The 16,684-nt window shown below is 43.6% G+C and overlaps 1 protein-coding gene across 1 annotated transcript; it reads left to right on the top strand.

Moving 5' to 3' along the window:
- Window positions 1-260: 260 nt before the first annotated feature.
- LOC149503222 (uncharacterized) lies at window positions 261-14,808 on the top strand. Its single transcript, XM_089738591.1, has 3 exons — window positions 261-1,025; window positions 12,317-12,479; window positions 13,088-14,808. Exons 1-3 carry the CDS (start codon window positions 261-263, stop codon window positions 14,806-14,808), a joined length of 2,649 nt encoding a protein of 882 aa, XP_089594717.1.
- Window positions 14,809-16,684: the final 1,876 nt, after the last annotated feature.

Genomic DNA, 16,684 nt, shown 5'->3' with positions numbered 1-16,684 from the left:
TCCGAAAGTGTCCAAGGTAATCAAAGAGATCGAAGGGACCGACGACGTTGCAGCTCAAAGATGGCTCGACAGAGGCTGTCATGGACCAAGGTGTGTTATACCGCTTTAACCCAGATTCCGATAGCGAGTCACCTCAACTAGTCATCCCTGCAAACCTAATTCCCTCCATAATCGAAGAACTGCACGACTCACCGACGGCTGGCCATCCAGGTATTGATAGAACTTATCAAAAGATTGCGCAATTGTACTATTTCACAGGGATGCGGAGAATAATCACGGATTATGTGCGAGCCTGCATCCACTGCCAACGCTACAAGGCAAACAACGCCAAACTTCCTGGTCTTCTTCAAACGCCCGTTATGAATCAGCGCAACGAGGTGTTGGCCATCGACTTATTCGGCCCGTTGCCAGTCGGAGAACAGGGGGAGCGTTGGGTGTTTCTAGTAGAAGATACCGCAACCCGATGGATAGAGTTATATGCTTTAAAGGAAGCTACATCTGAAGCTTGTGCTCAGCTCCTAATTGAGGAGTATTTCTTGCGATTTGGTCTACCTCGCAGGATTATTTCAGATAATGGAGTCCAGTTTGTCTCCGCGGTGATGCGACAATGTATGTCTGTTTTGAAAATCAAACAGAACTTTGTCCCATTATACCATCCTGAGGCAAACCCTGCTGAGCGGAAAAATCGAGACCTAAAAGCAATGCTTGCACATCTTGTAGAAGAGGACCACACCTCATGGCCGAAGAAGCTGCCTCTGATCCGCTTTGCTCTGAACGGTGCAAAGTGCCGCACTACAGGTATGTCACCTGCTTATTTATTCTTCGGCAGAGAAATGCGGTCGCCTGTAGAAGTTCAACACGACATTCGTGCTATATTGAATAAAGAAAACTTTGTTCCTCAAATATCACCTTACCTCCGGAACTTCCTAGACTCGTTATCAGCTGTTCGAGAGCGCGTGGAGATACAACAAGATAAAGCAAAGCAGTATGCCGACACTTCGCGCAGACCATCCAACACCTTTCAGGTAGGTGATTTGGTTCTCGTCAAGTCCCACTTTCTCAGCAAAGGATCGAAGGACCTTACTGCCAAGTTTCTTCCACGCCGCGACGGTCCCTATATTATTGCCCAAAAAGTCAGTCCTACGACTTACACAATCGCAACCCCCGAACAGCCTGATATTATATTAGGGAAATACCATACCCAAGACCTTACCTGTTATCACGGTAACAAAGACTCCTTACCCAAACCTGTGATTCCTAAGAGGAAACGTGGACGCCCAGCTAAGGCTGTTGATGTCCTAGTCCAGGAGCGAGGGCGTTCTCCAGGACTAGAGGGGGAGTATATAGCAACCCTAACGCCTGCCGCGTCGGCAGTCGCGTCTGATCGCGCGCCGCGACCAATCAGGGACTCTCGTTGTCGGCTCCCGGCGCGATTCAAAGAGTAGCGACCGAGGGGGCTTTCCTTTTGGCAAGCCGCGCGTGCGCCTTGACTGGCGCCGACAGTTCACCCGCAACCACCGAAGCATACACACGAGAATACGTCCGCACCTCGCTCGCTACCATTCCTTATCGAACTTGTTTGTGGGACCCTCTGGAGTATTCATACCCAGTGCTCCAGCTGGACAACACAAAAAACTCTATTTAACACTAACAGAACACTTTACACTTCGTAATTCACTTCTTCCGCTTCGCTTCAGGTGATCCGCTTGCTGTTTTGTTTCGAGTAGATCCTCTTACTAACTACCTTCGTGTCATCTCTACAACGCTTTTATAGTCGATACGACATCTCTATACTTATCGAGAACATTCCCGGCAAGACCGACTCGACAAGAGTCGTTTCGATATGCGTTTCTGCTACTCGACGATAGATGACGGCGCGGCGTAACAATAATATTACTGAACTTGTTGCAAATCGCATTACTTTACTACTGGTAACGAGCTCAAGGTCTAGCTGGGGTTAGTGATTGCCTGAACCTCCTGGGATAAGACTGAAAATACTGCCACTCTTCTTGAGACATGGCGTCTAAGACTCAGTTGGATAGTATAACGGGTGTGCGAAACTTTCAGACTATAGCTCTGGGTTTACTGCCACCAGCATCGCAACACTTATACGCAAGGTCATGGTACCTGCCCTGACGAGCTTTCATTCATAAGCAAAAACTATCTTCGCTTACTATCTGTTCATAAAGCTCTGTGTTTTTTAAGTTCTTAAGTTCCCTTAAGTATCAACTCGTCACACTCCACGACTAACACTCACATGATCTTCAATTTATCATTGAGTACTAGCTCGTACAAAATAATCGAAATACGTTGTATCATCTGCGCGGAGAGCTAGAGTAATAAATCGAGGGCGGCACGAGGCGCCATCTGTCTCGCTTTAAGTCTTTGTTTTGTATTTGTTTATAGGATATCAATAAATAATAGATGACTTAAAGTTCCCGTACAAAAAGTTTCGATATCACTGAAATATTTCATGTCGTCTTATCTCTGCTTGCACGTACTGCCAATTAGAATAAAACCTTTTTCATTAATCATCCTAATGTTTATAGTATTAGGAACATTCTTGGATCAGAAATCTAAATAAATCAGATCAAAGTATATTTACTTAAATAACTGGGAACAAATATATACCTAGTCTTTCCATAAATACTGAGACAAAGGAAAAAAAATATTCTATTGCAAATAACATTTATTATTATTAAGTGTGTTAGTTTAATACATAAATATAAAACAATTTAAAGTATAAAAAGCTTATTCTGAGTGGTCTCCATTGGCTGCAATAAGGTCCTTTAAACGTTGAGGCCAGTTATCAATAGAAGCACGCACTCTTTCGATGGGAAAATTTTTCACTGCCAATCGTACGGATTGTTTTAAGGACTCCAAATTATCATGGCGTTTAGAGCAAGCCGTACTCTCTAAAACTGACCATAAATCATAATCCAGCGGATTAAGATTGGGTCTAGACGACGGCTAGTCTTCAGCTCTGATGAAGTCCGAAACGTTCGTTTCCAACCAAGACTGCGTAGACCGAGCTTTATGACCTGGCGCCGAGTCTTGCTGGAAGGGCCATTCTTGATTATTGAACATGGTGTTGTTAAGGGACTTCACCACCTTCTCAAGAATGGTACCTTGATACACTTGTGCCGATGTTTTGATACCTTTTTCACAAAAGTATGGCTCTGTCACTCCTTCATAGCTAATACCCCACCAAACCATCACTGAAGTCGGATAGTGCCCACGTTGCACTCTGTCGACTAATTGGGAAGCTTCCTTAGAACTTTGAGCATAAATACGGTCATTTTGTTTGTTAAAATGTTGCTCAATTGTAAAAATTTTCTCATCCGTAAACAAAAAAAATCTTTTTTTTTTTTTTTTTATGATTGAAAGGTTACTGGTGGCCCGGAGGCCTTTCCAGTTTCACCAGGACACGTGGGCGAGCAAAGGCTCAGCCAGAAGAGGTGGGATTTGCTAACAGCTACCCGAGCGCCTCCGAAGGAGACCTAACAGCTCAAGAGTAGCTGCTACGCGAATGAATCTACTACCGGATCGGAATCGCGACCATACATTATTTATCCGGAAGAATCCAAAAGGTAGACGTTAAAGGAAAGAGATCTTCCGGTGTCTTACTTAATATGGGTGTTCCTCAGGGTTCCATATTGGGTCCCTTCTTATTTCTTGTGTATATCAATGATTTACCAAAGTTTATTGAAACCCGTCACGAGGTCGTATTATTCGCTGATGATACATCCTTATTGTTTAAAATTAAACGACAATTGGAAGATTATGACGATGTGAATGATGCTATCTCGCGCGTGGTACATTGGTTTAGTGTTAATAATCTGTTATTAAATAACAAAAAAACAAAATGTATAAAATTTACCACACCTAATGTTAGACAAGTAGACACTAATATCATTGTAAGTGGAGAGACACTGGAGCTTGTTGATTCGACAGTTTTTCTTGGTATAACAGTTGATTCCAGGCTGCAGTGGGGTCCTCACATATGCAAGTTAGCGAATAGACTTAGTTCTGCAGCGTTTGCGGTAAAAAAAATACGAACGTATACTGATGAAGATACGGCACGTCTAGTTTATTTCAGTTATTTTCATAGTGTTATGTCCTATGGCATTTTGCTATGGGGCAATGCTGCCGATGTCGAAACGATTTTCATCCTGCAGAAGAGGGCTATTCGTGCTATTTATAATATGCACCCGAGGGAATCCTTGAGGGACAAGTTTAAGGAAATCAAAATTCTAACTTAAGCGTCCCAATACATTTTTGAAAATTTATTGTACGTGCGTAAAAACATTGTAGAATTCCCCAGAGTCTGCGATTTGCATAATGTAAACACTAGGAACAAACATAGGCTTGCGTTGCCGGCGGCTCGAATTAAGAAAATAAGCAACTCTTTCAGGGGGCTGGGTGTACAGCTTTTCAACAAGATCCCACAAAACGTTCAACTACTACCTGTTCATAGATTTAAGAAAACTGTCAAGGAACGTTTGTGCAACAAGGCATATTATAAAGTTAAGGATTTTTTACTAGATGGCACTACGTGGGAATGAGGCGTTCGCTCCTGGCCTTTTCATTTTTCATTATTATTATTATTTATTTGAATTGTATTTTTTTGACTTGTTTTTTTGTATACTGTAAATATGTTTTCTTGTTAAAAAAAAAAAGAAAATAGTTGAGAAAATACAAAAAAAACAAAAAAAAAAGCCCGCTGAGTTTGTTTCGCCGGTTCTTCTCAGGACTGTGGCTTTTTTTTGGAACCGGTGGTAGAGTTAACATTTTCTTTTACATTTTGACATTCAACAAGTGTGTTTTTGATGACATCCAAGTTGAAATAAATGATTTTGAATTTTGAATTTGAATTTGACCCGCTGAGAAGATCCGGCGAGAAACTCAGCGAGCTGATTCATGGGTTAGGTTGCACGGCGAACTCTTTGTCGACTTCGACGAGTACGGTTACCGAGGTCCCTAAGCCTGCTCCTAGTGTTAGAGCTGAAGGCGTCTAATGCAAAGGTTATTGGATCTGATGGATCCGTAAGGACGTGTCTAGGGCGTCGACGGTGACTGGCTCCTGCGTGATCAGGATTCGGGGAGTAGTCAGCGGCGGCAACGATAAGGCGATTATCATGACGCATAGCCTTATCGAAGTACCATTCCGACGCTGACTTCATGTATTTCTGGATAGATTCGAGGCCCAGGTCGTCGTGTAGGTCAACGTTCCTCACGAACCACGGAGCTCCGACGGCTAACCTGCAAAAGCGGGATTGTAAAGATTGGAGGGTGTCTATGTGTGTGCGGGCCGCGTGAGCGAACACCACACTCGCGTAAGTCATGACGGGCCTAATGCAAGTTTTGTAAAGTGTCACCTTGTTCCGAAGGGACATTTTACTCCGCTTACAAATCATGGGGTAGAGTCTACCGAGAATAAACGCGGCACGGTCACGGACTGATTTTATATGTGGGCGGAATGTCATCGATGCATCCAGGGTAACGCCCAGGTACTTGACCTTCCTGGCCCAGGGTATGGGTTGTCTAAAGAGAGTAATCGGGGGTGTGAGATTCCTCCTCCTAATACGGGAGGAAATCCGTGTGGAGCTTCCCCTCTGAAATAGCACCGCAGTACTTTTCGCTGGGTTGATGTCTATGCGCCATTTTCGGAACCACTGTCCTAGGGCTAGGGCTGCGCTCTGAAGCTTCTTCGCGATTAGGGACTTGTTTCTACTGGAATAGTAAACAGTCGTATCGTCGGCGAATAAAGCTAAATGGGTCGGCGGCGACCGGGGAATATCGTTAACGAATAAGCTAAATAGGAGGGGTGAGAGGACAGAGCCTTGCGGGACTCCAGCTGTGAGAGATCGTGGGGAGGAGCGGGTTCCCTCGACTCGATATCGAAAAGAGCGGTTCGACAAGAAGTCCCGTATGATGAGCACGAGACTATCCGGCACGCCCATGTTGAATAGTTTGAAAATCAAACCATTGTGCCAGACTTTGTCGAACGCTTTTGCGACGTCGAAGAAGAGAGCTCCCGTGTATAACGGTTTTGGTCGATTAAGCCCCACAAGAATGTGCTCCGTGAGGCGGTGCACCTGTTGAACGCATGAGTGATTTGTACGGAATCCGAATTGTTCATCGATGAGAATGCCCTTGGATGAGACGAAGTCTCTGAGGCGTTTGTAGAGCAGACGCTCATACAGTTTGCCTAGAGACATGAGGAGGCTAATCGGGCGGTAGCTCGTCGGATGATTTTTTGGTTTACCGGGTTTATGTATGCCGATAACGTCCGCTTCTTTCCACACCGCGGGAAAGATACAGTTCGCCATAGCGGCATTGAAAATAGATGCCAACATCACGATGAGTTGGACGGGTAGAAGTTTAATAACGCGGTTGGATATACCGTCGGAACCGGGAGCCTTGCGAGGACGTAGGTCTTTGATCAAGTCTTTAACTTCCATCGGGGTGACGGGTGGTAACGCATCCGAGGGTGGCAAGGAGACTCTGCGTTCTACCTCACTGTCTACTAATTCTACATGAACAGGGTCCACGGATTGAGTGCTGGGCGTGCACTGGGTTTGCAATGTATCGGCCAGCAGCTCTGCTTTTTCGTCATCATCGAACGCCGCGAGTCGGCCTGAGAGGCCTACGAGGGGGGGCATAGTTACTACCGTATCCGATTTGAGAGTACGAGCTAAGCGGTAGTAAGACCTTTGGGAGGGCGCGAGTCCTTCTAAGAAATCAGACCATCTGGCATCTCGGACTTCGGCGATGCGAGACTTTAGGTCGCGTTGTAAGGCACGCATTCGAATACGATTTTCCGCGGTTGGATACCTGTCGTAGGCGCGTATCGAGGCGTTCTTAGCTCTAAGGAGCTCCCTAATATCGTCGGGCAACCCGAAGCGGTAAAGGAAGTCCTCCGCTACAACTTGTTTCGATGACCTATCTAATGTCGAGGTGATGTGTGACGTTAAGATGTCTATGGCTTCAGCGGTATCCTGAGGAGACGGGGTAGAGTCCGAGCTAAACGGGAGCGATGGTGGATCAGATTCAGCCAGGCTAATGCCCAGTGTGTGCCAATCCACCACAGTCCTCGCGACAGGAACGGAATCGGGAGCGCGACCGAGCTTCATAACGACGGGACGGTGGTCTGAATCTAACTCTGAAACGACTTCGATCGAATGTAAGCGCAGAGCTACGTTTTTTAATAACACTATGTCGAGTATATCCGGGCGATGTGCGATATTTAGCGGGTAGTGAGTCGGGGTTAGCGGAGCGACGATATCGAAGGCGAGATCATCGACTAACGCGTCAAGCCGCCTGCCATTCGGGGTTGTGGTGTGTGAGTTCCACCTGATGTGTTTACAATTTAGGTCGCCCGCCAGAATGACAGAGCTCCCCATGCCGAGCAGCGCCTCGATATCACTGCTTAGAACGATCTTATCCGGTGGAAGATAAACGGACGCGATAACGATCGGCGCGTGTCCCGTCAGTGAGATTCGGCACACTGATGCTTCGATATTAGCGAGCGCGGGAGGATCGAGCGGGACGCAATGCAGGGCTCTTCTATAGTAAATGACGGTACCACCACCACGAGCAGAGAGCCTGTCGTTCCTGACCATGTTATAGTTCGCGATTTTAGGGTCACGGCGCGCGGGCTTAAGTAGGGTCTCCTGCACTAAAAATATATCAATTTGATGGTCACGCAAAAAGTCAGAAACCTGATCACGTTGATTTGCGAGACCGTAAGCGTTAAAAAATCCTATCGTTACGGATAGGGACTTTACTCTACTTATATACGCCATTGATTACCGGCGGAGTGAGGGGAGGACGTACGTATTTAATGACGCGTATACGTCGGCGTATTCTTGCACAACGGCGATAAAGTGTTGTGCGGTGGAGGCAGCGCGAATGGCGTCGCCCAAAGCGTTAACGCGCTCAAAGTTGATCGACTGAAAGAAGTCAATCGCTAAAGCGAGATTGTCGGACGCGGTCGGAGGGCAAGTCGCGGGAGAGGGACGAGTCGCGGGGGCGGGACGAATCGCGGAGGAGGGAGTTGTAGCCGTGTTCATGTACAGCAGCGGCTTCGCCCAGGCCGAGACACTGGGCACCGGCGCCGGAACGAACGCTGGCTTAGCCTGCGAAACAGAGGGTGCCGAGGTTTTGATGTCTGGGCCGGAAGCTCGGAGGCGGTTTTGGCGGGCGACGCGGCGATTTATTTTAGGGGCTCGGGGGCAACCACGGTAATTCGCGGGGTGACCCTGTGTTCGACACAGGACGCAGCTAGGCGGTTCCGTCGCGGTTTTTTGGTCGCGAGCGCAGAGGGCCGTGGCGTGATCGCCCAAACACTTAACACATCGGGGGCGCGCATGACAGTTACGGGAAGAGTGCCCGTACAATTGACAGTTATGGCACTGGCTAGGAGTGCCTTTTTTATGGGGGGCTTCGACGGCGATACCGGAGAGTCTACAGACGGTCTGTGTGTTGAAGATTTTCTTACCCTCGGGGGTAGGCTGGAGGGTGACTAGAACCATATTATATGGCTCCCTACCGCGACCGGTGTGCATACGGTGCACAGAATTCACTGGAAAGCCCTGTTCTAACAGATCGGCCTTGACGAGCTCTACATCTAACTCTTTAGGGATTCCGCGTATTACAACGCGGAGTTCGCGCTCCTCCTGGAGCGTATAAGTATGGAAACTTATACGTTCCTTACGGAGGTAAGAAGAGAGGGCCCTATGGTCGTCGGGTGTTTGAACCTTAATTTGAATGCCGTTCGCGAGGTTACGGGCATTCGTGAAATTTATATTTTTGGCCTTAAGGGCCAGGCAAACTCGATCCCAAGCTGCCTTCTCCTGAAGGATAACCGGGGGAGGGGTCTGGGTTTTATTTTGTGCCACCGGACGCGGCGACGGAGTGGCACGGGCTGGGGGCGCAACGGGAGTCTGAGGGCGGGGGCGCGACGCGTTCACGGCTTTACTAATTTTAGCGGCCGCGGGAGCTCGAGACTCCGCGGCACGCTTCTTACCCTTCTGTACCAGGGTGAATCCATCCGTCGATGAGGCGGGGGCGAGGTCGACCTCCATGTCCGAGTCAGAGTCGGAGCACGAGGAGGCGGGTGCAGGCGACCTACGAGCAAGTGTATGTGTTTTAGAGGGCGCGACGGAGGCCGCGGATGATCGCTCAGCTGAAACGATGGTCACGGCGGACGACGCAGCAGCTTTTCTCGCCAGTATAGGCGACACGGGGGCGGCAGGCACGACAGAGGCTGCGGTGCTCAATGCAGAAGCTCTGCACGCAGGTACAGGCGACGCAGGAGCAGCGAGCGCGGCGGAGTCCTCGAGAGGGCTCGCAGTGTGATTGGCCTTGAAGGCCAGAAACTCTGAGGCGAGCTGTGGGTGGCGAAGTCGGAGGAATTCCGCGAATACAGCGTCCATGATCGCTGAGTACCCAGGTGGGGCGGCCCCGGGTCTTGAAAACACTCGCCTTGCGGCGAGGCCCCAACTTCTCGGACCTGAGCGGTTCTATTGAACACAGGTGGCAATGCGGCGCGATTACTACAGGACAAAGAAAAAGCACAACAAAACAGAAATTACAAAAGGAAACAAAACAAATAAATACTTGCAGGAAAACACTTTGTCGGCAAATGTTCCACGAACACAAAAATAACTAAAATAAAACAAATAAAAGCTTCCAGGAAACACACTTGGTCGGCAGATGTATCACGAACACAGGCCGCGCGAACAATGGCCGGGCTAACAAAAGCCGGGCGAACAAAGACCGGGCGATCGAGTGGTCGATGAGCACGTCCGCACGTGACGGGTGCCTCTATCGGAATGGAAAAAAAATTCTATGACCTCCCTTTGCGTACCGCTTCAATAGTTGTCTCTTCATCTCCCGAGATAAAATCTTTTGCTTTCGGACAGGATTTCTTCGAATTCTTTTCCTCACTGCTTTGACCACCTTTTTCGTACAAACACTACGTGGACGGCCAGATATTTTTCTGTCACAAACAGAGGAGGTCTCATTGCACCTATTAATAGCCCGGTACACAAACATTTTACTAATACCAAGCGTATGGAGAGTTTTAAAAATTGCATTTGGCTCCATACCTACTTTGTGTAATGCAATCACAGCGATTCGGTTCTCTTTATCACCCCACTCCATTTTAATATCGCAAAATATTGTACAATGTATTGGCGCCAAAATGAGAAAACTCAATGAGCAATCATATAAAAATGACAGATTCCAAATTCAAATGTAATGTTTTGTTTATTTTTAATTGTAACAGTATTTATGGCCAGACTAAGTATAAATAAATTTGAATAACAATATAACCATGTTTTCTATTCAGTGTGCATTTCATTATTTATTTTTATGGTTTATCAAATTACAAATATTTAGATCTAGATTGGAAACTTGCAAATTTACAATTGATAATTGCCAACTTGTCACCTTGGAAGTTGATAGTTATCAGGAGTTGCGTATACTCGGACTAGTCTGCCTACAAATGCAAACTCCGCTAAAACAATTAAAAAAAACCTAAACATCCGTTATTCGTACTGTTATATCCCTAGCCTGTATAGACTAATGCTTACCAAACACCTTACTCATCATAAGCCCTCTCACAGTGATTTCATGAGAACATACCAGGCTCAGTTCGGGTCAGATATTCATTGAAGTGAGACGTTTACCAATTTTCCTCACTATTTCTAAATTCTTTTATTATAATTAATTATTCATTAAAAATATTGTGTAGTGTCGAATAAATCCTTTTTTAAAAAGAGTTCGGCCTTCTCACTACTAACAGTACGTAGATATCCCAATCTACATTTTACATTCTACTTGTAATCGTAAAGTCGCTAAAGATATATACATAATGATACAAAAATTCTGGAAGAACAACAATATTGTGGAAGTTTTCAGAACTGATTAATTTGTACAACGAACGCAACAACACAAGCAGCGAAGCAGTTCTAATAAGTAGCAATAAGACCCCATTTCTAGAATCAGAATTTACAATAGATTAATAAGAAATTATTAGCTGCCATTGAACAGAGCTCGGCAACGCGCAACGCAGAGTAAACATTTAAATCAGTGTTGCATGGAACCCTCAATAAATTGCCAGTGAAACAGAAGTGCGAATCTGTTGTAAACAAAATCATAATGAACCGGTCAACCAATACGCCTTACGTGTAGAGTCATGTTTAGCAAGACTTTTAACAGAAATAAATATCTCCTTACCGTCACGTAATAAAGGCGAACTGGCAGGCCGTGTCGCTGCAATGCAAGACCTCGCTTTATATACATTTATCACTGGGTTAGACCCTAAATTGTCTATTGGTGTTCGTTGCCGCGATCCTGACACATTGAACGAAGCAATAAACCTCGCTGTCTCAGAAGAGAAAATTCTACAAACAACTGTTAAAAAGTTTCCCTCGTTTTCATCTGGATTTTCATTCAGAAACCCGCCAATTTTGAGTCGTAACCCTCAACAAACCCAGTTCCAATTTCGGCCTAAAATTAATACCGCACAATCAAATAACTTAACTCCGGGTACTAGTGGAAGACTTTTCTGTCGTTATTGCAAAAAAGATGGCCATATCCTAGAGAATTGTCGTAGAAGAGAATACAATAATAAACGATTCCAAAACCAACCACAGAATTATCAACAATGGCCTCAAACCAATCAAAATCGCATAAATTTTACCGACAACGTATATATCCATGGTAACTCAAGTGAACCTCAAATAGTTGAATCACGTGATGAGGTTGACCAATCAAACGCTTTAAACTAAGCCCTGACCTGCGTAGGTGTCGTCCGGGTCAAAAGTCCTATAAAACCGACACCCAAATATTTTACAACTCTTTAAACAGTTATAAGAACAAGGTACTTCTAAATGAGCACGTTATACGACAGGGTAACCAGCCCCGAACTGGAAATTGTGCCAATCCCATTTCAAAAAGCATTACACGCCAGGGTAACCAGTCCCAAACAGGAAATGCTCAAACTCACAGTCTCCCTCTTCTTAAAAGTATGACCAATGGACGTAACCAGCCCCAAGCTCACGGTCTTCCTCTTAATAATAAAACCAAGCCGAAGGGTTATCAACCCCACAAAGAAGGTCTTAGATGTAAACAAAAAAACGAACCCGTAAAAGAAATAAGTATATATGAAATTGTCACCCGAAAACGATTCCTACCTTACATTAAGATACATACATCAGCAAACCGAAACCCCCTTACCTTCTTGGTAGATTCTGGAGCGTCAATATGTGTTCTAAGCAAAAAACAAATTAATGACTTTACGCAGTTACAAAATAGTTCTATTAGAGTCAAGGGTATAGATACCCAGAAAGAAACCTTAAAGAGTATAGGATGCTTAAGCGTACTTTTAACGTTTAACGAGAAATTGGAAATAGCACACACCTTCCACATATTTGACAACATAGATTTACCCTACGACGGCATCATAGGTAACGACTTATTTATGCAACACAAGTGCCGCATTAACTACCAATTAAATTCCCTTGAAATAAACAATCATAACATAAAATTGTCCTTCGACGAACCGTCGTATACACTCGAACCTCGGACCGAGACGGTGATAGAGTGTTCAGTGAAAAACCCCGAATTAAAAGAAGGGATTATACTCGATCAACATATATCTAAGTCCCTTCTTGTATCAAACTGTGTTGCTCGAGTAAAAAACAACAATAGAATTAATATAACAGTACTAAATATGTCAGATGAAAAAATTAATTTAAAGGCCAACTTAATGCTTACCCTATTACCGATCAACCTTACTGAAATTGAAAGGATACCAGACTACCCGCCTTCCAATAGCCTCCAAAGATCCCAACAGCTATCCAAACTCTTACGGACATCCCACTTAAACTCAGAAGAACTGTATCACCTGAATGAAGTTTGCCAGCAATATTCTGATATTTTCTACCTACCTGGTGACCATTTGAGCTATACAGATGTAACACAACATGAAATAAAAACAAATACCTCCCAACCAATAAATGTCAAGTCATACCGTTTTCCTGAAATACACAAAGAAGAAGTAAAAATCAGACAGATAAAATGCTGGAACAGCAAATTATCACACCATCGAAATCCCCATGGTCATCCCCTATTTGGGTGGTACCCAAGAAAGAAGATTCCACAGGCAAAAAACGATGGAGAATCGTAATCGACTACCGAAAGTTAAACGATATTACTATTGGAGAAAATTACCCTATTCCTCAAATTAACGAAATTTTGGACCAATTAGGCCAAAGCAAATACTTTACAACTCTAGACCTTGCTTCCGGTTTTCATCAGATTCAGATGTCTCCAATTGATGCACCAAAAACTGCCTTTAGCGTACCGCAAGGGCATTTTCAATTTAATAGGATGCCCTTTGGGTTAAAAAATGCACCCGCCACTTTTCAAAGAACTATGAATACTGTATTGTCTGGACTACAAGGGATACACTGTTTTGTGTATCTTGATGATATTGTAATCTATTCATATGATCTTCCGTCTCACATTGAAAAGTTAAACCTAGTTTTCAATAAACTTCGAAATTTCCGTTTAAAACTCCAGCCCGATAAGTGTGAATTTTTAAGGAAGGAAGTCGCATATTTGGGTCGTGTTATCAGTGGCGAAAGAGTTAAACCTAACCCAGAGAAAATTAAAGCTGTAACGCAATTTCCTGTGCCGACATGTGCAAAAGATATAAAATCATTCCTAGGCTTAGCGTCATATTACCGAAGGTTCATACCTGAGTTTTCAAAGCATGCAAAATCATTGACAAACCTCTTAAAGAAAGACGTCCCATTTATTTGGACCAACACGCAACAACTGTCATTCAAATTATTAAAAGAAAAATTAGTAACAGCACCAGTTCTCATATACCCTGACTTCACAAAACCATTTGTTCTAACATGTGATGCGTCGAACTACGCTATCTCAGCTATTCTCTCGCAAGGCGCAGTTGGTAAAGATCAACCTATAGCCTTTGCCTCCAGAACACTCAATAAAGCCGAATGCAATTATAGTGTTACCGAAAAGGAGTGCCTAGCTATTGTTTACGGAACTAAAACATTCCGACCCTACCTTTTTGGACGACAGTTCACCATAATTACCGACCACAAACCTTTAAATTGGCTTTTCAACTGTAAAGATCCCGGATCACGATTGGTCCGTTGGCGCTTGAAGCTGGAAGAATATAATTACGAAATCCAGTACAGAAAAGGTAAAACTAACACCAATGCAGACGCTCTCTCACGATACCCATTAAATCCAGTACAAAGACAAGTAGACGATAATCATTCAGAAAATGGGCTACCTGACGATCATCCAGAATCGGCTCCTAGAAGTAATACTTCTGATCCCGCAAGAACTGAAGAAGAAGTTCCCCCTCAGTGCTCATCACAACCTGATATTGGAAACTATGACCTACCTGACCTGCAACTACCAGACGACTTTATTTTACCAGAAGACTTAGACCTCCCTGATGATTTTGATATTCCTAGTCCACCATCCTCCGAATACTGTAATGATGACGATACTTACTCCAAATGCTTGAAATCTATAAATAATAAAACAATGGCATTTGACACCAGTATCCGAGAACATAATGAAAACATTCTAAAAACAAATTCGAAGCACATCGTAATACCTACCTCTATCGACCTAGATGAGTCAAATCGGTACATATCTGAAATAATTGGCAACATCCCTGATTCTAAAGAATTCTTAGCATTAGAAAGAACTTTATATTCATTCATAACAATTGAGAAGAACGATGTTTAATATTACTTCCTATTTGTCAAAGTTTATCATTATGACAATACAACTTATGACGACGTTTTCAAAAGCCTTAAAAACCTAAAGTCACAATTCTTAATATCAAAAATAAACGAATTCAGTATTACTGATTTTAGTAATCCTTTCGACTGTCACGCCTTCTTTAAAATATATAATATCATATCGTATCTGTTTCATAATACAAATATTAGTGTACACATTTACAAGAACACCATAATGTACCCCTCTATGAGCGATATTACCAAAATTCTAAGGGTAAATCATGACATCCCTATTTCTGGTCACTTGGGTTCCAATAGAATGTTAAAGAGAATTCAAGAAAGGTACTATTGGCGGAACATGCGAACTGATGTTGAGAATTATGTCCGTAGCTGCGTATACTGCCAAGCTAATAAAGCACTGCGTCAGACGAACCGCGCTCCAATGCAAATAACTTCCACGTCTACCCAGCCGTTTGAGCGTGTCGCTTTAGACATAGTAGGCCCACTTCCTGAAGCTGGTAATATTAAATTGAAGTTCATCCTAACACTACAGGATGACCTCACAAAATACTCAGCTGCTTATCCAATATCTCAGGCCACAGCAGAAGAAACATCTGAATGCCTAATCCATTTCATCAGTCAGTTTGGTATTCCTAAAACTATTTTAACCGACCAGGGTACCAATTTTACAGCTGAACTGTTTAAACAAACTTGCAGCTTCCTAAAGATTAAACAGCTGTGGTCAACCCCTTACCATCCACAAACTCAAGGAGCACTAGAAAGGAGTTACTCGACTCTAAAAGAGTACTTAAAGTCATTTGTCGATGAAAATCAGGGCAATTGGCCTCGCTATGTGTACACGGCTATGCTTACTTATAATACTACCGTTCATTCTACTACCAACTTCACACCATATGAACTAGTCTTCGGTCACAAAGCAATTATACCATCTTCCATTTACGACTCTTCTTTGGAATCCACATATAACAGTTACGTTAGAGTCCTACAACAACGCTTACGCCTCTCTAGAGAAAAAGCTATAGAGAATATACTAAAGTCCAAAACTACATCTAAAACATATTATGATAAACACACAAAAATAATGAAGTATAAAGCAGGTGATATGGTATACGTCAAAAATCATTTACGGCTCCGCAAGGCTTTATCACCCATCTGGAAGGGACCCTATAAAGTCATTCGAATCAATGGCAATAACACACTTACCATACTGATGAACAGAAGACATGTAAAATACCATTATGACGAGATTAAACATGCTTAAAACGTAATTCTTAAGATATTATATACTATCATTCCAGAATCATCGCGACCAGTTTCTCCGTTGCAACAACTGATGTCGTAGAACCTATTAAAGAAAGTGCAGGAATTCATTTTGACCCTTTGGGAATATTACGAGTCTCTAATAATTACCTTCACGTCCTAGTACCCATAGATATTGGATATATCAAACCCCATATACAAAACATAAGGACTGCTTTAGGTGGTGCTAGAACTCTTTGTCAGCAACATGACCTTCCAAATGTCACAATTTCCTGCAACCCTTAACCTCCCGTCTCGAGGGTATCTTAAGGGATTATGACTCAATATCACACCTGATACCCGAGAGAAATAAGAGATCAGCATGGTTTCCTGGCTTTGGTACATTGTTTAAGCATTTGATTGGCACCATGGATGAAAACGACTCGTTTTGGTATAATGCTGCAATCCAACATTTAGAAAGTAACGATAAAAAATTGTCATCCCTAATTAAGGATAATATTTTAATGACAAACACAGCCTTGAGAAATTATAACGATACACTAAAATTGATTAGTATTAATGAAGCTCGAATGGGTAACGCAATCGAAAACCTTTCAACT

Source organism: Bombyx mandarina, chromosome 03 (genome assembly GCF_030267445.1).
Source record: "Bombyx mandarina strain Sakado chromosome 03, ASM3026744v2".
Taxonomy (NCBI): domain Eukaryota; kingdom Metazoa; phylum Arthropoda; class Insecta; order Lepidoptera; family Bombycidae; genus Bombyx; species Bombyx mandarina.
The sequence above is the reverse complement of the archived record's forward strand: the minus strand, read 5'-3'. Positions and strand labels throughout refer to the sequence as shown.